Source organism: Aphis gossypii, chromosome 2 (assembly GCF_020184175.1).
Source record: "Aphis gossypii isolate Hap1 chromosome 2, ASM2018417v2, whole genome shotgun sequence".
In the NCBI taxonomy this organism is placed as follows: domain Eukaryota; kingdom Metazoa; phylum Arthropoda; class Insecta; order Hemiptera; family Aphididae; genus Aphis; species Aphis gossypii.
This window is the reverse complement of record NC_065531.1, coordinates 1,939,499-1,963,325: the sequence shown is the minus strand read 5'-3', so window position 1 is coordinate 1,963,325 and position 23,827 is coordinate 1,939,499. Positions and strand designations below refer to the sequence as shown.

At 25.4% G+C, this 23,827-nt stretch overlaps 3 protein-coding genes across 4 annotated transcripts; 1 reads left to right on the top strand and 2 right to left on the bottom strand.

The window, feature by feature from the left end:
* Positions 1-2,313: 2,313 nt before the first annotated feature.
* Positions 2,314-9,762, bottom strand: LOC114123706 (SWI/SNF-related matrix-associated actin-dependent regulator of chromatin subfamily A containing DEAD/H box 1 homolog). The gene is made up of 17 exons (XM_027986773.2): positions 9,543-9,762; positions 9,285-9,429; positions 8,949-9,058; positions 8,677-8,881; positions 7,239-7,308; positions 7,008-7,170; positions 6,749-6,936; positions 6,475-6,674; positions 6,266-6,404; positions 6,058-6,193; positions 5,840-5,977; positions 5,474-5,767; positions 5,268-5,402; positions 4,963-5,180; positions 4,688-4,870; positions 2,981-3,090; positions 2,314-2,909 (listed from the first exon to the last, which is right to left on the bottom strand). The coding sequence occupies exons 2-17, from the start codon at positions 9,427-9,429 to the stop codon at positions 2,833-2,835; spliced, it is 2,511 nt and encodes an 836-aa protein (XP_027842574.1). The 5' UTR covers positions 9,543-9,762; the 3' UTR covers positions 2,314-2,832.
* Positions 9,763-13,294: 3,532 nt separating this feature from the next.
* On the top strand, positions 13,295-16,177 carry LOC126549940 (uncharacterized). 2 transcript variants are annotated; one of them, XM_050200444.1, is made up of 3 exons: positions 13,295-13,637; positions 14,558-15,661; positions 15,729-15,862. In XM_050200444.1, the coding sequence occupies exons 2-3, from the start codon at positions 15,440-15,442 to the stop codon at positions 15,831-15,833; spliced, it is 327 nt and encodes a 108-aa protein (XP_050056401.1). In that variant the 5' UTR covers positions 13,295-13,637; positions 14,558-15,439; the 3' UTR covers positions 15,834-15,862. The 2 variants fall into 2 exon arrangements, with proteins under 2 accessions (XP_050056401.1, XP_050056400.1); XM_050200443.1 differs by having other exon boundaries at positions 13,301-13,637; positions 14,558-16,177.
* Positions 16,178-18,581: 2,404 nt separating this feature from the next.
* LOC114123703 (uncharacterized) lies at positions 18,582-23,119 on the bottom strand. The gene is made up of 3 exons (XM_027986768.2): positions 22,952-23,119; positions 20,600-20,803; positions 18,582-19,149 (listed from the first exon to the last, which is right to left on the bottom strand). Exons 1-3 carry the CDS (start codon positions 22,957-22,959, stop codon positions 18,771-18,773), a joined length of 591 nt encoding a protein of 196 aa, XP_027842569.1. The 5' UTR covers positions 22,960-23,119; the 3' UTR covers positions 18,582-18,770.
* Positions 23,120-23,827: the final 708 nt, after the last annotated feature.

Genomic DNA, 23,827 nt, shown 5'->3' with positions numbered 1-23,827 from the left:
TAGGTTAGACGCAATTATCAAACAAGTTTAAGACCAAATTTGTGAAATGCAATTAGTTTGTCTCTCTCTTTTTTTCTTTATCTTTAAACACAATTATTTACCTAATACTTATTTTAGTTGACAATTTTAAAATGAAAAAAAAACCAAGCAATGAATTTTTAAGTTATGAACAGAAAAAAATCATACATTTTTGAGAGGTCATGGGTATTTCTTCTTGTTTTACTCAAATATAAATTATATCAATAATATTGAATGATTTATAATAATTGTTAAAAATTAAAACGTTTAGATCTTTGAACCTAATTAACAAAAACCTATTTAGGTACATTTATTAACCGAAAAAAAAAAATTCAAGACCCAGTTTACACATTAACATTTTTACTATACTCACCTATCTCCTGTAGCATCAACGGGCACAGCGTGTTTTACCGGATTCAAAGAGTGAACGAGTGAAGAATCATTTTGATTGAAACTAATAACTATTAAACTATTATAATAAGGTAATGAAAATAAAAAGCTAGACTATTGGTGACTATTGGCTCTATACTGTACATTGAATGTCTGAGAAGATCACTATAATGGGTATGTTAAGTTTTAATTCAATAATACCTATTAGGTACCTATATCATAATAGAAACCTACCTATACAAAAATCAATTCTAAAATAAAACTTTTTTTGTAAATTGTTTAATATGATAACATTTTAAGTATTACATATATATTTTTAATCATGTAACTAAGCAAAACTAAATTCAAAACGTGTATCAAAAACATTCATAATTACATAACATTATATAACTTTTTATGTGTAAATTATTGATGTTGAGATGTTTGATGTATTGGTTTTTGATTTAGCCTTAGAGTAAAATTTGGTTTCAACAAAAAGATACTTGTTGTTTATTAACTTTGTTTTATTCTGCTTTTTGTAACTTGTCCTTTCTTGCTTTTTGAATAATAATATGTTTTTTTCAATTTAAAAGATTACATTATACAAATGTAATGTAATAATATATAATATATATTATTTATAAACATTATGCTGGTCATCAGTTTTATTAATTTATGAGAATGAAGAAATACATATGTTTGATGCTTGTAAAATATCATGATTAAATATATATGTAGCTACCTAATTGATAGACTATAATGTAAGTAATTTTCCAGTGATTTTTTTGAAAAATACCATTATTTTAACTGTGTTTACATTTGTTACACATATTATTCATATTCATGCATTAATTCATCTGAATAATAGTTTACTATATTATTATATTAATACTATAAATATTGATTATATTATTTAAATACTTAAATCTCAAACCAGTTATTTAACACTTATATACATTATACAGTAGGTAGTAGGTACTATTCTATTTGCTGCAGTAAATAATAATAACAGTATAATAGTAGTATAGTATATAGAAATTAATAACAATTGTGTTAACTTATCTTATCAAGTTAAATAAAACCAAACAATTTACAATTTTAATTATTGCATTTGGAATTTATTTATAATCAATACAATAACAAAAGCAGACGTTTCGCTTCACTAGCCATTTTTATTTAGCGTCACCGTGTGAAGGCAAAACGACACACAGTTTTAAACCAATGCAGATAAAAACCACGATCTTGCACTGCTAAACCACTTTGCTTGAATTACCAGATCTATAGCCTATACTTGTATCTATAGGTATGCAAGTGGGTATAATCTAGTTAAAAGTAAATAGTTTTCTATTTAACGAGGCATGCCATTAATAAACAAAACAAAATAAAATAATTAATTAATTTAAGTTCATTGTAATGTATAAGTTTTAGTAAGTTATTTAAAAAATGAGTATTTTACTTTAATACACGTGTAAATGAAATTATTAATGGAATAAAGGACTTTATTTATAATTGCATGTTTTTTCAAAATGAAAATAGAAATGTATCTTACAATTATTAAAATAACAAACTTTATATTTTTATCCCAATACTTCTCTATGTTTATAAACAAATGACTTTTTTATTTATTTAAGTTTAAATTTATTATTTTTTTTTTATGAATTTATTATTTATAAATATATTTAAACAAAAATATCTTACTTCTTTATAGTTCATTTATATTTAATCTATTTGGTAAAGTACTCAGAGTAACACAATAATATTATATATTATTTCTATATTAATGTATTTTGGGAATCAATAAAAAACAAAAAAACAAAAATAGATTATGTATAAGACATATCTTATACAACTTGATATAATAATACTATTAATATCTTATGTTATTTCTAAAATTTGTTTTTGAAATTCATGTAAATAAAACAAAAATTAACAATTAGTTTTTTATTAATTTTGTTTTTATTTTACACTAACTATAAGAAATTTTTTTTATATATAATATAGAAACATAATTGATAATTATTTTTAAAAAAAATTAGCGCTACTGGCACCCTGATGTTTGGTATTCTGTTTTTTATTAGTTCTTAATATAAATAATAATATTTATTATTTATTTAATTATAACATTTTATATATACACATAATCCTAAAACTTATAATTTAATAAGAAAAATATTTTATAAATAACATTAAATTAAAAGTACCAGTTCACCAACAACGATTTTGTCTTACTTTTGAAAAACTTTTTTTTTGATTTCTTAAATTTATAAAAATTTATAAATACAGTATGTTAAAAAAATAAATAAAATTGATTTAACTTAAATCTTAAAATCATAAAAAAAATTAAGTTTTTTTTTTTAAATGTTAGCAAAATAACACTTGAAGTGTGTAAACCAGCTTTAGATAATATGAACATAATTTGTGAGTAAAACAATCATAAAAATTGTATCATGATGATACATCTTCAATTCCCAAAGATTGTTTTAATAATTGAGCCATTGTTTTCTTATCAGGCTCTTCGTCATCTAGGAAAAAAACATAAAATAATTTTCTTGTATAAATAAAATACATAATTCAATTATTAAATAAACCATACCATTTCCACCTCCTGTCACTTGTTGTTCAAGATTTAATTTATCTTGAGCTACCTTAAACATGGATTCTTCTACGGAATCTTTGCTAATAAATTTAATTACTTTGACGGGTCTGAAAAAGATAAATATAATAACTGTTCATTCAGTGATGCATTTAACCTTCAGATAAGTAGACAGAATGACCAAAGCCTAAAGTAAATATTTTTAGGAAGGGATATACTTTTTTCAGTTTCAAATTGTAAAAAATAATATTGTATAGTTTAATAGTATAATGTATGTAACAAAATTAAATATTGTGAATTATTATAGTTCATTATTTAACATTTTTATTGTGTATTAGTAGAGTAATAAAATACAAAAATGTGAGTAAACACTGTTTTTGACATTGCTAGTTTATCTTCCTAATTTAGGACTGTGTTTTGCTTTGATTCATTAATTTCAATAACAATAAAAATACTAATGTATTAGCATTACTTGGTTATACATTTATGATAAATGAAAAAATTTCAAATTCAATATTTCAACTAAAACAGATGTTCAAATTATTATAAGCAAAGTATTTTGAGTATGATTAATAAAAATCTAGTATGATTATCATAATATAGCTTATTCTTAGGGCATGGCTAAAATATTAAAAAGATTCATTATGTTAACTTTTGAAGAGTTGTAGTTTTAATTACCAATCAGTTATTAATTGAATAACTAAATATGATTAATTAATTTCTTAACATATTTCAAAACAAAAATAAAGGTAATGGATCAACTTTTATTTATCTTTTATGAGAACTTAAATAATATAATATGGCTGAAAAAGTAAAATCTAAAATTATAAATCAAATAAAAAATAACTTAATATATATTTATATGATGTTTAATTCTAACGCTTCTATTTTAGGTTGAGATTATAAGCTTAAAATTGTTATGAAGTTGTTTGTATGTTTTACTAAAAATGTACATTGAAAGCTGCATAGTTAACCTCATGATAATATCAGAAATTTGTCTAAATAATAAACTGAGAGACAAACAGGAATAAAATAAATTCTCTTGCAATTTATATTCAAAGTGATGCATGCTTATTGAGTTCACATAGTAGAATATTGTCTTGAAGCTATTTAGTTTATTTTTGTAATTCATACAAATTAATATTATAGATAAATTCTACTTTAACTCATAGATAAGATTTGTCATAATTCGTAAAAAATTATAAATCAAAAATTATTAAGCTTACATACAATAGTATTTAAGAGGTCAAGCTAATCTAAGTCTTAGACAAATGTTAACATCACTATCAGTATAGAAAAGGAAAAGGCTAATTCACAAGAAACTCAATGTGAATCATATGGATAATGTTGACAGTTAGAATATTAGGAAACTATAAATAGATTTTTACAAAATGCTGTAAACAAAAACTACTAACTATTTAAATAGATGCAGTCATTCTTTTAGTTGTATAATTTATTAATTTAATAATTAACTAAGCAATAAAATGAATTTAATAAATATGAGAAACAAGTAAAGCGTACATATTAATATTAAAACAATATAAAACAAGCTTATCGAGAACAAAAAACAAGAAAAATCCAACACATTAAAAATATAATCTATTGAATTTTAGAATAGTACATGTAAAACATTCTGTTAATTTTTACCCTAAGAGGAGAAGCCAAAAAAATAAAAAATAAATATTCTAAATTTGTTCAAAAACTTACTTAGTCTGTCCAACTCTGTGACACCGATCTTCTGCTTGTTTATCATTATATGGATTGTAGTCGATATCATGTATAATAACAGTGTCAGCAGCTGTCAAGTTAATTCCTAGTCCACCAGCTTTAGTTGACAACAAAAACACAAATAGGCTTTCATCCATGTTATACAAGTCAATCATTAGCTGTCTATTTGTCAAACATATAGAGCATTAAAATTAGTTACTAGTACATATATCAAATAATAGAAAAGCGTATTTTGATATTTTGTTTCTTATTACCGTTCTTGGACTTGTGTAGATCCATCCAACCTTAGATAAGAATGACCACAATGTGACATGTATATTTCTAATAAATCTAAAATTTGTAGGAACTGACTGAATATGAGCACACGGTGACCCCTATCTTTGAGATCGGGCAAAATTTTATTTAATAATTGGAATTTGCCTGAATCCAAAAACATTTGAATTGGAAGATCATATCCTAATTTGCCCAAACACTATAAGAGAAATAAAAAAATTATATTATTTAACAAAGATGAATCATTAACATTAAATAAAATAAAAAAAAATAAAAAATAAAATACCCTATATTCGGTACACATTTTGTGCAAATCAAAATCAGACATAAATGATAAATCCTCTGCAATGTACTGTTCATTTTTTTGTTTATATGTTGGATCTAAAGCCAATAACTTGGCCATTTTATATAATTTGTCATCCTGGAATTATAAATAAGATAGATCTTTCATAAATAGTAAAATACTATATCATCAAACAACATATGACTTACCTCAAAATGATATCTCAGTAAAAGTGGATGATTTGTCAACTTTCTCAACATCATTAACCACATCATATGACTGTTATCTGTCACCTCTTTGCCTATAGATGCTTCTTTAATCTCATCTACCAATGTGTTATAACGAGTCTTTTGGTGTTCAGTCATAACAACATTGTTTACAACCAAGGTCTTTACAGGCAGAGATTTTAATACATCAGCTTTCAAACGTCTCAACATGAATGGTTCGATAATTCGTTTTGCTTGTTCAATACGATGCATTTCATATTTTGAACCAGTACCTTTCTATATTTAATTTATATATGTATAATATATCATGACATAAAATGTTCAATTGTTTTTATTTTAATTACTTACTGTTCCTTTAGAAAATAAAAATTTTATATTATCTACTTTGCCTCGGAATAATGTTGGCATAAGAAATATTAACAATGACATTAACTCTAATAAATTATTTTGCAGTGGTGTTCCAGTTAACAATATCTTATAGTTGCCCTTCAAAAACAAAAAAAAAAGAATACTTTTAAAGATAAATATTAAAAAAAAAAAAAAATTAAAACTGATTAATAAATTACATTGAAGTTAGAAAAAACTTCAAAAGTTTGTGACGTCATATTTTTTAACTTATGTGCTTCATCATACACAATGTAATGGAATTCTTTGGTTTTAAATAATTTTTTTTCTTCTGGTGAATTTGCAGCACAACTATAACTGCAAATATAGAGTTATATCAATAATCTATATGGATTTATATTCAAAAACCACAATTACTATTAAACATACGTAGTCAATATCACATCAACATCACCAAATCCATGTCTAATCCATTTTGTTCGTAAGTATCTTCTTTCATCCATTGATCCATGATATTTTTCAACAATCATTGTAGGACACCACCTATTAAATTCTTGGTACCAGTTGTCTAAAAATAGAGATAAATCCAAAATAATGTTATAATAATAAGAAATAATAATAAATACAAACAAAAGTACCTAATGTTGAAGCAGGTACAACAATCAACTGGGGTTTTTCAGGACGTGTGCGACCAGATTCTTTGAGATAGGCTAAGAATGCAATCACTTGAACAGTCTTTCCTAAGCCCATTTCATCAGCTAACATCATATTGAGCTTTTGTGAATTCATCAACATGAGCCAGTTAAGACCTATCATCTGATACCCTGCAAGCTGTAACCTATTCTATGTGTTAATCTAACATAATAACTATAAAAAAAACATATATATATATATATACATATATTATCATACTCTTTATTTAAACTGTCTGGTTGCGATTTTATAAGCATGTTAGTGGTAGTAATAGAATGTCCATTTTTCAGTGCTAATATCTCACATTTTTTCATTAACTGAGTAACAATTTCTTGGCAAGAGACCATGTGCATCACATTTTGTAAAGTCTGCTCACCAATTAAGCGAGAATTTTTCGCTTTACATGTCTATTTCAAGAAATTATTTATTACAATAATTAATTTGTAACAATTCACAACATTTCATGATTTTTACTTACAGCATCATACCAAGTTGAAAATGGCCGAAGAGCAACAATAGCATCAAATTTTTTAGTGGTCATTCCTTTCACTGCTCTCAGTTCTATTTCAGTGGATGTGTTTAACAACTCCAAAGCTTTTTGTCGCATTTCTGAGGTACTATCTTTTACAAAATTCTTTTCACTAAAAACAATAATAATACATATTTTATTGTTCTATAAATGTGAACATTACATTAAAAATGAACATACTCTGTATATTCATCATCAATTTCAGCATCAGAATCACTGTCGCCATCAGAAGTTTTTATACGTTTTCTTTCTGAAAAATATAAAAATGGAATTGTATAACTGATTCAAAAAAATAAATTATCAAATGGTACATTACTAGAGAAAACAAGTAAATTATAATTTTAATCAAATAGTGAGTGCTTAACTAAGTAAATTAATAGAATAATATAAAATTATTAACTAACAAACGCCAAATGTTTATATGCTATATCACAATGAAATTATTATCATTATTACATGTGTACAAATGAAAAATTATATACAGTAAAATCTCAGCAATCTGACCATTCTACAATCCAGTACGTCCAGTAATTTGGCTATATTAACCTATATTTTTCTGGTAAATAACCATAAAATTATTATTATTATCATCAATATTATTTTGTAACATATTAATATGAGCAAAAATGTAAAATTCAATAAGTAAAAATGAGTTTTTAAGTGAACTCCCCATTAGTTCAGCGGTAGCGTGGTCTGATATCTGTCAGATTACAGAGATTCTACTGTATATGTAAGGATAGTTTATGTTAACAATGAAGCCCCCCGATCACTATATTCATATTTCTTAATGTAATTTTAATTTATTTTTTGCTACAATTGTTTTGTACAAACCATAATAGAAAACTACTATGATTTTTAACTAAATTATATAGGTACTAAATCAAACTATACATTATCTGTAACAATAATTTGAATTTTGAACACACAATTCTCATGTACCTATATTATTTAGTAGGTACCAAAATTGTACATCTAGTGCAAATAAATAAATATATATTTTTATAAATAATTTAAATACATATCAATAGATATTTATTTGTGTCAGTAATCAGTATACAACTAATTTTTTAATTTTGGAAAGTTAATTTGCTCAATCAGTTTAAATAAGTACAGTCAGTAACTCTTAGTATTAACTAAAACATGTACAACCTAAATTTACATAGTTATTGGGTTTTGTAGGTAACATTTATGCCTTATCCCTGTAAGCCATAGTATTTTTTAATGGCATCTAGGTTCAAATAATAATTAGCATAGCAATTAAAAAGTCAGGTATTCCTTGTACTACCACTATACTGGACAAAATATATGGCCCGATAACAGCTTAGATAACAAAAACAAAATATACACACATAATTTTATTAAATTTTAATATTTAATGTTCATAACAAAATGAGATTAACATTAATAAATAAAAATAAAGGAAATAAATATAAATTTATGTTTAAAATGGGCCAACATTAATTAATGATAAAAAATGTCCAATAAATGAATGTATGTGAATACTTTTCCCACAAAAAATCATAAAAGAATATAATCATTATATTCTTCATTTAATAGGTAAATAAAATTACTTAAGGTTTATCTAAGCAATAAATTACAGTATTATACTAAAATTTACTTTTAGTTTGTGGTTGTAAACGTTTTCTAGAAGGCATTGCAACAGGTGGTGGTGGAATAACTTTTGTTATTTTCATGGATATTCCATTACTTGTACTTTGACCAACATTCTCAAAAGATTTGATTGAACCATTGAAATTATTTGGTGCATGATTACTGTCATCACTTGAAACATTATGAGCTCCAGCAGTATCTTCATATTCGAGCTAGTTTAAACAAATTAATAATGTAAAATGATATGCTTATAAAAGAAAATAGTGATGTTATAGTTACTTCTTCGATAAGATGAGATCCATCTCCATTGAAGGGAGATTCTGTGTTATCTTTATCTTCTTCATCTGATGACAGAATAATTGATTGAAGCTTTTTATGTCTTACGAATACTAAAACATTAAATATAAAATATAATTCTAACTAAATAATGAGAAAATAAAATAACAAAAAATTACTAAATCAGAACAATAAATAACGCCAATTTCTATCATTATTAACAATGTTTTTATTTGACAAAGTAAGAAAAAATTAGATTAAATATCTATCAATTTATTTTCAAACAAGGGATATTGTAAAAATAAGCCTGTAATGATTATTGATATTATAAATAATAACCTGGGATCTCTTCAACGACCAGTGATGATCCAGATGCAACAGCTTCATGACTGAAGCTGGGCTTCTTAGAGAATCTGAAGGAACGCAAGTCACCGAGAGCATTTGGACTGGGGCTGTCACTGTCCCTGTCCACTGGAGTGCTCATCTGAAAAACGTACAAATACAGTAATTCGTCAACGAAACATTGTAAATATCAGAAAGTATGTTTCAACATATTAAACTGTAAAAAATCGTTAAATAAAATAATAGTCAACTAACCTTAGTGTTTAGTAGCGTGCGTCAATAACCAACTACGACGACTAGCGACTGCCAGAAGCCGAGATCTATAAATTGAATTCGGACGTGCCGTTTGCGGGCAGTTCGAAATTCAAACTTCGATTAGATAGTGTTGAGCAAATCACACGCAAACGGTCGCACATGCAACGATGCACAACTGCACAAGAACAACGGCGAAAATAAAATAGAAACCGTAGAAAATAATAATAAAAAAAAAACAGATTGATATTGCTTATCAGTCAGCTATGGAGGAATAAATGACTTGTTCGTTGTCGTTATCGCCACGGTCAACATAATATTATTATTATTATGCAGTCTACTGATAGCTGATAAGACTGCCGCGGCCGAAAAGTTACAAGTTTAGATCATATTTACTTGGATAGTGCATCTATTGTCTTCGTTTGAAAACAGTCCAAAAAATGTAACATTGTTAGACTTACATTTAGCGCAGTAATAAGGATTGGATCCGTGTTAGTGGTGGGGTCCCGAGGAGAGGTTAACTGTCAGCTGCTGACCCACTGTTTTAGATTCATTTATACATTATGTAAGGTTGTTTTGTTGTTTTTCGTTTTGAGTTTAGCGTTACCTATAGTAGATCAAATACAAATGCTCAGATTTTAAACTGATAGTGGTTATGACCTATGGGCGTCAAATTGAATTTAGTTGGTACTTTTTTAAATTGTTTAAATAATGTGGTAGATAAATTACCTAACACCAATAATTATATAAACCTTAAACTTAAAAGACCGCTTCATTACATGTTATTACTTAAGTAGGTATAGGGCCCGGTATATTAATGCTAAGTGCATTGTGGTGTTCTAGGACAAAAAAGTACATAATTTGTTTCATGTAACAGATATTTAAAAGGTGAAATTTTTATTTGACATTTTTTACTGTTTTTCCACGTATATCCATTTTTTTTTATTTTTTTATTTTATAAACGTTAAAAATTGCCAATTGGTACAAATGTTCAATGTTAATATATTGTTCAAGCTTTAAATGTGAATTGGCAATTCTAAATTATCACATCAAGAAAGATTATTTTCATAATATTTGTTTTTATCGTTTTTAAGTATTTTTTACCCACTCCAAATGGTAAATGATAATTGTTCTAAGTACCCTCGATGTAGACAATACGGTAGGTACCATGATCGTAAAAGTCCAGGTTTGATTTAAGTCCTGTGCCACACGTCTTTTGTTAACCCATATTTTTGTCATAATATTATCATTAAATTATTACTTCTAAAAGTACGCTACGGCAGAGGACATGCAATAGCAAAGGAATTGACCGTCATTAAGTTTCGAATGTTTCCATCATACCTTGTTTACACCTAAATGGGCTAAATGCTATATGAAATAATTATGAATGCGATAACGCGTTAATCTATATGACGATATCCAGCAATTATTTATGTAGGTACACGTCTTAATTAAACACAGGTAATAAATAAATTGGTTAGGTATTTCACTTCTTTGGAGATACACCACAATTACATTTATTTTTAGCACTGTTCATTTGAATCAAGTTAACCCATAGATATTAATATCTATGAGTTAACCTAACCTGTTCAAGCTTAATATTTTGTTTTTGTATTACGGCAATACGAAATTGTCGAAATTGGAACAATCGTTTCTATAAAAAATGTTTATATTATTGCCTAATGGGTTGAAAAAGCAATTTCGGTTATTTTTTTGAGCATTTTAGATAGTTTTTAGGAAATTTAAATTCGGAATTTACTTTTACTTTTCTTTAGTGTAATCACGATTCTTCACTCAATTATTAGTAGGTTATTATTTAATTTTAGTGTATTAATATTACAGAACAAATTATAGTGGATTATCTGTGTTGTTGAACTATTATAGCAGTTATCGTCAAACTAATCGATTATCGATCGTCGGTGTCAGACAATGGGGCGGGTACAGTTTTCCCATGAACTAAGATATTCAGGACTGGACACTGTTGGGTGGGCGGGTATGAGGGGTACGGTCAGTAAATGTTACGCCACTCCTTTAAGTGGATCTGGCGCAATCTATGAGAATAACTTTGCAATCTAATTAAAACACAATTTGCTTGCTATAAATACATATTTCAAAAATCAATCATAAATATGTTTATTTCAACACATTATAATAGCATTCTATACAGTACATGCTTTAAGAATACTGTTTTAAATTTTGTATATCGTTATTACCTTGGTAAAAAATTTAAAAATGGTTAACAAATGTTCTGTGCTACTGTGTAAAAGCCGAAAGCATATTAAAAAATACTCGATATTTCAAGCGCCGAAAAATAAAGATACTTCTGAAATATGGTCCAAAATAATATCAAAAGTTAATCACATACAAACTACTGTCAAATATTTGTGTGAACTCCACTTTACTAATGACGATATTATAAGGAATTATTTTGGTAGTTGTAATAGGTATGCTATTATTAAACAGAGGTAACTGTGTAACTGTCTGGTATTATATTATTTGCATAATTATAATAATTGATAATCCCTACCATTGTTTATTCTAATTTTTTTGGTAATAAAATAATATTAAATTAATTTTTTTCTTTTAGTTCAAGTTCTACAGATAATAATGTTTCATTTTTTTCATCTGATATAGTGATTCCACTGTCTGTCTGTCTGCTACTAAGCCTAGGTTAAAAAAAATGCTATTCCTTCAATTTTTGAAATAAATGGTTAGTGCAATGATTTAATTACATGGATATATGTATATAATATAAAAAAAATATTTATTCAATTCATCTTATTTTTAGATCAACATATTATTGCTACTAGTAGTTCTCTAAGTGTTGGTGTTTATAACAAACCTTCAACATAAAATAGTAACTATTATTGTTCTGATATACTACAATCGTCTATGTATGAGGTACCTAAATTAAATAATAATTAAAATATTTAACTATTTAACCTTATAAACCTAATTATATTAAGAGTTTCTTATAATGAGAAAAAATAAACTAAGGTATGAATGTATTAAGTATTTCTTACCTAAGATTTCTTTTTAGTCTTTACCACTTCAACCATCTTGTAGAAAACAACTTAAGTGGTCTCCAAAAAATGAAATTTTGTCAGAACTTTTACCATGTCCACAAAATAAAATTTTGCTAGAACTGTTACCATATCCATAAAATGATGAAGTAATATTAAATAAATATACAATAGTTCCCCAAAAATACTAAATAAATATTTAACTATCTGTTTTTACTTTTTTTATTAGTCTCCAATATCTGGCTATTTCAAAATAGAGAGCAAAACAAATTAAGTTCAAAAAAAAAAAAAATTGTCAAAACTAGTAAACACTTAATTGTAATTATATTACTAAGTAATATTTTTAGTTTAAATATATAAAATATAAATACAGTATGATAAATATTTTAAATAATTTTCACACCTTTTTTATTTGCAGTTTATATATTTTATAACCAATTAATAAATGGTTAAAATTTAAAAGTTAAAACATCTAAAACACTTTATCAAAAATACATAGTATATTAAGGAATAACATTATTCTTTATACTATGCACTAGATGTTAATGATGTGCGTCGTTACTCGTTACTTAGTATTTCTAAGTAATAACATATAATATACTAATTAATCACCAGATAGCGTAAGTTCCACTTAAAGGAGTAATGCGTAACATTGTCTGACCGGCTGATAAGGCTCTGTGTCCAGTCCTGTATATCTTAGTTCATGAGTTTTCCCGATTTTGATAAAAACTGATAACAATAAACCTGATAAGAAAAAAAAAAAAAGGCCCATACCAACCTATAAAATTCCAATTCCCACATCGATTACCAGCGATTAAATAAAAAATTTAAATATCAGTTTAATACCAATCGTGATTTTTCCAAAAATTCATATCGAGAAATTTAATCTCCTATAAAATAAAACCCTGTTTAGTTAGCTTTTAATATTGGTGAAGTTAGGTTTTAATCAGTTTAATCAATAATTTCGTCCGTTAAAATTTCAAATAGCAAATAACCGTCTATAATAACTTTAACGGTCATTTTACGTTTGTCTTTGTCGCTTTTATTAGGAAGTTGGTATTTGGTTCATCTTAACGTAAGTAAATCTTATATTTTTTAATTTTTACCTTAATAATATGTTCTTAGATGAATTATTATTTGTAATATATCTTTTTATTCTTATTGTTTATTAGATAATATTAAATATTTCTTAATAGCATGTGCACTCCTAATTAATAAGTTTTTCGACTAGGAAGTACTACATTTACGTAACTATAGACTCGAATACCACGTTTTTGTAAAACAATTTCAACATAATTATTTATTTGTATTTTGTACATTAACAGCTTAATATATATCATTATACTTATAAAGTAAATAATTTCCTTATTTTTACAATGTAAATAATATAATACTTTACATGTTACAAATAACACACTTCCAATTTCCATTAGGTGTTATTAAATTTAAAATTAACCCTCATAGCTTTTATAATTTTCATCAACTTAAAAAAACTATTATTATTAATATAATTAGCTTAGCATAAGTTTATCCAACTACATTAAACATTAAAGATATTGTCATTCTATTATTTTAAATCAAAAATTATTTTTCATGCTCTGTTGCTCATTATCTTTTTACTTATTTTCTTTAATATGTATTAACCAACATTATTATATATATTAATTATTGTTGTTATTATATTGTTTAGACTTTTAATATTTTTATGAACACAGCCAATGGCTTAGAAATGTCTAACAACTGCAATTTAATTTTATTTATCTTATAAATTGTTAAACTATAGTTGGGAAATAAATAAATTAATATTATTATTGTTATTTTATATTGATTAATAAAGATCATAATGTATTATTTTAAAACTATCACTGATCACTTAGTTTTTCTGTTGCCACTATCTAAATTAAATACCAGTGCTTTTGATCATCATTACTTGAACAGAATTCTGCAGATTGATTGTCACAATGTTTAAAATATTCTAATTTTCTGTAATTACAGATTTGAAAATACTGAATGCTGCTTACAAAAATCTTCCAAATATATTGTATGCAGTAAACACCATGGATTTTGTTGTGATGGTCATTGGTTGATGATAGCATTGATTATACATAGTATAATACTATGTATAATCAATGATGATAGCTATTTTGATGACATCTTGAAAATTGCAATACTTAACTTAACCATAACTTTGTCTTTTTTATTAAACAGTTACACATATTTTTATGAATATTTTAATAACTATACAGTTATTCTGTTTAGGAAAATTGAATATATCTGAAAATTGCATGGCAGTTATGGCTGGAAGAATCTGCAATGTTGTTAAGTCAAATATTTATAAAGCATATCAAATAACTTAAAACTTTTTCTTATTAATAATTCATGAATTATTAACTGTGGAAGACACTGAAAATAAGATTAACAATTAATCTCTATTTTTATTACCTAAATTATGTACCTATGTGTTCTAACTGAAATAGCTTCAGTTTATGTAAAGTGAATAATTATTAATGAATTATTTTAAGAGTTGTTAATATTATGTGAATGTAACAAAACAAATAATTATGTTAATTAGATATTTTATCATATCTGTGAATGACTGTGATACTAATACAAATTTTTTAATTTATTATATAGCCTGATACATCTACCATTTACCTGCCACTTACCTACGAGAAAAAAAAAACAGTTTTTTTTAAGACTAACTTCTGCGATTTTACTGTAAGTAAAAGAAATAAACGGTTTTTCTCAAGACCAATCTCTGTGACTTGCCTATAAGTATATATAAAAGGTTTTTCTTAAAACCAACCGACTTTATATTTATACATATATTTCTTTTGTTTGTTTAATATTTTTTTAAGTTTTGTTTAGCATAGTAAAATGGCATTGAGAGATCATGACTATGTCATTCCAGCCAATCACGAAGAAGTCGGTCTCCCAGCTCATTTGTTGGATCATGATTATTTTCGTCCAGTTGTTTACGAGAACAACCCGAATGAAGAACTCACCGATGAAGAAGTAGAAGTACTTGAAAATGAAAGAGTTCCAGCAGATGAAGAAGTGCTTGAAGAAGAAGATCCAGAAGATAATCCTTTGAATCAAGTACCAGTTACTTACAGACTGATCCCGGGGGTTCATCATGGTTCTAGGGTTTATATTGATAATTTAGGATTTAAGTACTACAAGCGCGAAGCCAGAATTAACCGGATATATTTGGTATGTGAAAGGCAAAAAAGTCGGGTACATGATTATTGTCCTTGTACAGCATCGGTAAGTACAGAACCTGTTGACAATAGAATTAGAATTCGAAATCGACACAACCACGAACCTGCAGATATCAATTTACATGTGCCTTTCTTGAGAGAAGCAATTGGTGCAAGGGGCATTGATCCTGAAAACATGTCTGTTTCAGTTAGGACTGCATACAACAATGCAATTGTTCAGTAAGTTTTTGAATTAATATTTTATTTAACTAACTATTTCGTTTATTTAAACATTATTCGCTTACTTACTTATATATTTTTAATCACAGTTAGGTAGGTAACTGATAAATTTGCAAGTATTATGATAAAGTTGTTAAACATTCCTTGTTCTAAGTTATTTACTTGGTTATTTATTATTAAGAGGCACTGTTGAATTTAATACAACTAATTTTCCAATTCTATAATATAGAAAAAAATAATAATAATATATATAAATAATATAGTATATAATAATAATATATTATATGTTTATTTGGTATATTTCTTTTAATTTAATGGGTTAGTAGTTATTATAATATGTTATAAGCTTTACATAATAAATAAATCAATTAGGTCTCGGTTATGTTGTACTTATCATCGTTGTACTATATTGTATTATAATATAATATCAATATTTCATATAGCGCATCAGCTATTCAGGTTTATCGTTATTAAATAATGTTGAAAATTCTTGAAAATTTGAAATGTTTAATAAACCTATCCACTTGATTGATAATTAAGTTTGAGCGTGACTTTTATAAAAACACTATTATTAATATAAATATGAAAAATTATTTTTATTGAAGAATAATAATTATTAAATAAAAATGTATAAAAAAAGCAAACCACCTGTTGTAAACAATATTCTTGATCGGAATCTAAAAATTAAACGAAAATGAAAAATCATATATGGCAACGCTATCTAGGGGCAAAAGAAATGACGACGCACGAACATTAAGCAACATGGATAAAATGACACTAGTAGATGGCACTATTATTATGGTCCGAATTTACTTAAATAGCTAAATAATTGAATCTAAGTAATATTAAGACAAATAATCATTAAAATGTATTTGATGCAATTACCTACACATAATATTATTTTGAATATACAATAAATATTATAAGCTATCAAAAAACTATATTTGCTTATATCAAATAGCTAACTATAATGAGACTCAGAAAGTGTCAACAATTTCAACTCATATAAATTTCTATTGAGTGGCTAAGGGTTAACACATAAATTTAATTATGTTTTGACTCACAACATTTAAATATTTTTTTGGTTATTTAAACAGTTGGCATCGGTTACAGATACATTACTAATAGCTATATTACTTTTAATTCCATAAAAAAAAAATTGAGTATTGTATTTATCAAAAAATATATAGTACGTATAAAAGGGATTCGTTGGACAAACGAAACATTTTTTTTAGTTGCCATTATAATAATTAAAATAATCTACCAAAATTAAATATTATAAATTAAATAAAAAAATTAAATATTATACAATATACGCTTAAAACTAGATAAAATATATTTATTTAATATTTATACACTATTGTTGAAATAGTAGATAAACGGTGCTGGTATGTTGTAATTTTCAATACAGCTCATCGTTATCCTTGTCAATTGGTTTTACGTTTACAATATTCGTAAAGAATTTTATATTTTTTGCAAAATTAAATTGTTGAGTACCTACCGTGATTTTTATAAATCGATCTACTTCAAATTATACAAAACAATTATTTTAATAATCACAAAATTGACTGGAACAACAAAGTGTGTTTTGTTTAAAATAATCAATCACTTAGACTAGAACAATAAATAACATAAATAAATATTCAAGCTATATTTTGCTTTCTTTATATTTAACATGACTATCATTATATGAATCGAAAAAATGTATTCATATAAAATTATAGTATTATAATGTCCAATGATATTTTAATTATAGTCTATTTATAAATATACCGATACTGTATTAAGCGTCTGCATGCGGGAGACATTGAGTTGTTTCTAGCTACGAGGTTTTCTGCTCTCAAGAACTTCCGTCAGAGTATTTCATAATTTTTAAACAATATTTTTAATTTGCACTTTGCAAATATAATGCTATTATATTTATTTTTATATTTTTTAATGATAAGATAGCTTCAACATTGGTATGTTATGTAAAAATAATAACTGTAATGACAGTATAAAATAGGTATATATCGTAATCTTAATCCTGATAATGCAATTTAAATGTCAGACAATTTATTGTTATTACTATATTTTATTTTTTTTAAAAAGGCACATTAAAAACTGATGCGATATTTTCATTTTTAAAAATCTATTAGCGTATAAATTAATATATAATATAGTTAATTACGTCCACGTATATGATTTTGTATGAGTATTCATTTCAAAGATTTGAAATTTCATCTCAATACCATCATAATGAGAAAAAAATTGAGGAGTAGCCCAAACCTCTAGAGCCCCAAGCTACTTCAGTATTGTTTCACCTGCAGTGCGCGTTTATAAATAGAGCTTATTTTTTCTACCTAGTTATTACTATGATTCCTTATTATTATGTATACCTATCTTATTATTTTTATTTTCTAAGCTATAATTATTGTTTAGTTGTATTTAATCATTAAGCTCTTAAGCTTCATACAGTTTTATTTTTATGTTAATATGTGAATATTTAAAACTGTAATTATCGAAACTAATGATTTTTACCAAATTGAATTAACCAAACTACTCAAAATTTCAGTTATTTTTATAAAATATACAAAATATTATAAATATCAGTAGTATTGTGTTATGTTTCAATAAAATATAATACTTAAACACTTTAAACATTATCGAATAATATTGTGGCGTATCAACTTTATTACAACATCGTAATACTATAAATTTTGTACGATAGTATATTTGATAATGGCAATTTAAATATTATTAATTATGTTATGACTGACAGACATCAATCATTGGTCAAAGTCGGTTTGGTCGTAACTGTCGATCCTCGACGACGGTGGCACGTAGTAAATTACCCGCGTGGTGCTGACATGGTGCGGCGCATCCGGTGGTAAGTTGCTGCAAGCCGACAAATCGAACGGTACTACTGTGGGGCTGCAACCCTTAATCGAGTACGTGACGATTGTTTCCGGTATCAGGGACTCGTCGTTCCGAACCGCAGTCATAGTCGTTGATGAAACCTGGTCTTTTTTCTCAAGATTCCGTTTTAGTTGGCCGATGAAACGCCACCACCAGCTTACAGGACGACTACTACTTCCTGTTGCGGACCTCCAATCGTCCCGAACTCCGTCGAACCAGTTATTCAGGTACGGCGTTCGCGTAGTGGATCTATAAACGAAAAACGACACACATACCGTATTATTGTTTAAGCATCGCAATACCGATATTTGTATGTTTGTTTATGTTTTTACTTTTTATAACAAGACTATCAGAAAATCATATTTTAATTTTACGTGATATTTTAACTCTTACTTAAGATTTATTATATTATGACTACAGATATATCTTAAAATTATAACAGATCGCATAAGCTTTAATTTTGTATTCAAAACATCGTGTTTTTCGTTTATCAATTTTCAAAATTTTATAATATTAATTATGCAGATAAAATATGAAATAAACGTCAATTGCTATTATAGTTTATAATAACGAGAGCAATTTAAAGTTATAGCAAAGTTGCATAAATAATCATGTGGAATCTTGTACTTATATGTAATATGAAAATAGTTGATAAAATCTTCAAGGTTTCGCAAATTTGATGAATTGTTTTTTACCGGTATCAAATACATAGGAATAATATTTACAAATAAACGTGACATTAAATAGGATATACATTTTTTTTTGTAGGTACTTGAATCGTTTTAAAATTTTAAAACAAAAAAGTTTTTGTTATCACATAATGTTCCTATTTAAAAAAGTTTAGTATAATAATATATATATATAGTTATAGCAAACTAAAAGTTATTCCTCCCGGCTACCTACATGGCCACACGTACGTGTGTTTTCTTTAAAAATTTTATCTCGTACGTAAAAGTCGAACGATGTCTGTGTACTCAAACTTGAAAGTTTTCATATCAAAATATACAATATGTGTTGTGTTTATATACGGATTATCAATGTATCATACTAGATGTATCTGTAATCTATATATAATAGTACATCAAATACCAGTATTATATATCTATATCGTAACAGACGTAACATAATATTATTTTAACAATTTAACATTAATGATTAATATATTATATTTACGCCAATGATAATTATATAGGTATGCGTAATATTGTCAATGTTCACGCATTGACACATTATATGTATCACCTATAATATAATTTTATGATAATAATTAATAAAATATGGACATTATAATATATTCTGTCAAAGTTTGATTGGTTTAACACTATACACGTGCTTTTTAATAATAATTATTATACACATAATATATTGGACACACATTTCCTGTATAATATTATATTATATATTATTTAATAGGTAGTCAAATATATATTACATTGGTCGTGGATTAATTCGAGTTAAGTCTGATTCACAGCTACGTCGTGTTTCGTGTGGCTTTTATAGTTTCTGATTGGTCGTTATAATTATGGTATCTTTAACTAACTAATAACCATGATCTACTAGGCTCAACTTTTGGACCTGACACGACTCTGAAGATGTAGATTTTAAAAAACGTTTAGATTATTGTAAATTAAAAAAGATTGATGGTTGATGATCAAGTATGACTGTTAAAACTTATTAATAATGTAAACTGTTAACTTGCAGCATATGAAAATTCTCGTTAGCTTCCTCGGGATCTTGGCACACTGGAACGCCTTCTTCGATTACGGCACAAGAACTGGTAAAACCTTCCGAAGTTGATCGCACGCGACTACTGTGTATCGAGGGCGTAGCAGTTTTCCATTTACAATTGACTTTTGCCGCTATTAATAGTATTATGTACATCACCATAGACATTACAATAATTCTAAAATCAAAGGAGTTTTTGAAGTTTAAAAAAATTACCTAGCTTAAAGTCATTACTATACATTATACAATATAATATTTATTAATTACTATTTTAAATAAAATAAAATATAATTTATAATTTGTTTTTATTATTATTCGTAAAACTTTATGCAATAATATAATATAAGCGCTATACCTCGCATTTAATATTAAATATTTGTTGTAAGTGTAATATAATATTTTATTATGATTGTGATGATTTCATCTGAAAGTAAATTTATAGGTATTTAATTTGTTAACGCGATTACGCGAATAAGAATCATTTCATAAAAAGGTATATTAATAATTATTGTTTTAGTATTATACATAATATATAGAGTCACGATATACTATTTTTTTTAGACAGTTTTCAATTTTCATAAATGTAATTTTACTTTTAGCTTTTTAACCAAAAAACACTTGGGAAACGTTTCAATTGTATCTAATGTCAATTTTATTAAGCTTGTTTACAATGAAACCAGCGGAAGAAGTAGAATCGTAGAAGTATTATCTTTGAACAAAACAGGAGATCTGCACGTCTTAGATAATTCTTATGAGCTTTAAATAATGTTATAATACAGTTATAAATACCTTATTTAAGTAGTACCTTCCTACTATACAGAAGTACCTACTTCTTGTTTCTCAGTATTTTATATTACACGAGATATTATGATGTAAACTTGTATTTTAGTCATTTCATTAATTAAATTTTCAAAATTATTATTATAATAACAAAAATATTTAGTTATTATAGTATAATTGTTATTTACTAGATATAGGTACTATTAGTATAAATTATAATCTTCTTATTGTATTTATAATTTTATTAGGTAGGTACCTAGATTTTTATTCATTAAAAATGTTTAATCTGATTATTATTGTGATGCTTTTTAAATTCTAATTTTAACCATGGCAATTTGTAATTTATATAACTGCAGTTAAATGCTATTATAATATAATATGTATACAAATGTTAGTTATAAAAAATTAATTTATACATTTATAATGTAGGTATACCTATATATAGCTTAATCAAATTTAAATATTGCAGTTTATAATTTCACCAAATGACTATCTAAACTAATTGTTTTATTACCTTTATGTTCTTAAAATTAATTCATATTGTATCAAAATAAAATAAATTAAGAATCAAAATAATGTACTAGGTACTTATTTTCACTGATTGACAAACAAGATATTACGTTATCTAACTACAGCTGAGCACGAATAATCACATAAGTTATTTTTATAAAAAAATGAAAAATTCTAAAGAATAGATTATTAAAGTATTCAAAAGATATAAAACTATAACATTATGTGAAGTCAATTTTGTGTGTTATTTATAATACTTTAAACTTTTAAAGTTTTTTACAAACAAAGAATTAAATATAATTTATGCGATCTTATGATAGTTGGAGAACTGAAAACCAGATCTAGTTGAATTCCCAAGTTTTATAATTCTGTATGTAAATTATATCCAAATCATACCAAAAAATCTAAAAATGTTCTAAAGTTTTCATAGGATTCTACGAAATAATATAAAATGTTCAGTTCACATTTATTTTCTAGTTTCAACACTCATTAATTACAAATTATGATCATAATAAAAACATACATACCAATAAATTGTAATTAATAGTGTAACTAATGCTATGTAATAACATAGTTTGCAATAGTTCGATAAAAGGTGATTATAGTGGAACGTAGTATTGACTTATTTGACTTATCAGTTATTTCATTAAAAAATAAAATTTAATTTTTTATTAATGTATACAATATACATACTAATAATTAAATGAAAATAATAAAAAAAAAAGTATCCATATTTGATAAAAATTTTCTAACAAAACAATGTAAAAAAATGTATAATATATAATTATATTATAAAACATTGTATAATTTTTTTTCTTTTTCTTTTTTTTATATGTATTATTAATTATATAATTATTATAGATTAATCCATTAAATTTAAATTTTATACATACTTTACTACCTAATTTATTAAAAATAGGAATTTTGGTAATTTAAAATATTGAATGCCTAGATACATAACAAACTAATTTTAATATTTGTATTGAAGCAAATTAAATAGAAGGTTAAATCTATTAAAAAGGTGGAATTTACTTACTTCAACATTATACAACTTAATCCAATCAAAGTTGAAAAATATCGAAAAAGAGCATGTCTACCTAGTACCTAATCCGGTACTCGGTATTTGTTATGATAGGCATGACATAAAAGTTAAGACTGTAATAAGTAGTGAAAGTACTTCACTAAACTGAAAAATATAAGGTAAAGATAATTGAGTTTTAAATAATCAGGCGACCTGGTTATTAGATAATAATTATAAATTAAATTCCATTTCTTCGCATTGCTTATTCGATTAAAATATATATATATATTCTTGTTTTATTTTCGCAGTCATGTTTTTGTCACGAAATATGCTGCACATTATTATTTTTGTAATTCTTACTATACAGTTAAATGTACTAAGTACACTGTGTACATTGTGTACAAGTGTACATTGAATACAATTTGTTTGATCATATCATAGATAATTATATAATTAGTATACTGACTATGACTATGCCAATAATATACATTAATTATTGTTGACAAATAATTCTATTTGTATTTATGTATTAATATATTAAAAAAAGGGAAATTATATTCTTACAATTTAATATTCAAAATAAATTATTATTATGTATACTTATTTGAACTGTATCTAGAAGTATAAATTTTAACAATGATTAAAATTGGCTTTTAACATTATATTTTATTACTTTGAAAATAGTTGTTATTAATATTAAAATTTATAAAGTAGCAAAAGTTATATAATACGCGTTCTATCTATACGCCGTCGTATATCGTTATAAATTATAACGTAAACTATACATTTATGGAAAAATAATTTAACTGCAGTTTGAACAAACTATAATGTTAGTTGTGTACATAGTGTTGTGTATAAATATAACCTTAATAAAACTTTAATCATAGAGAT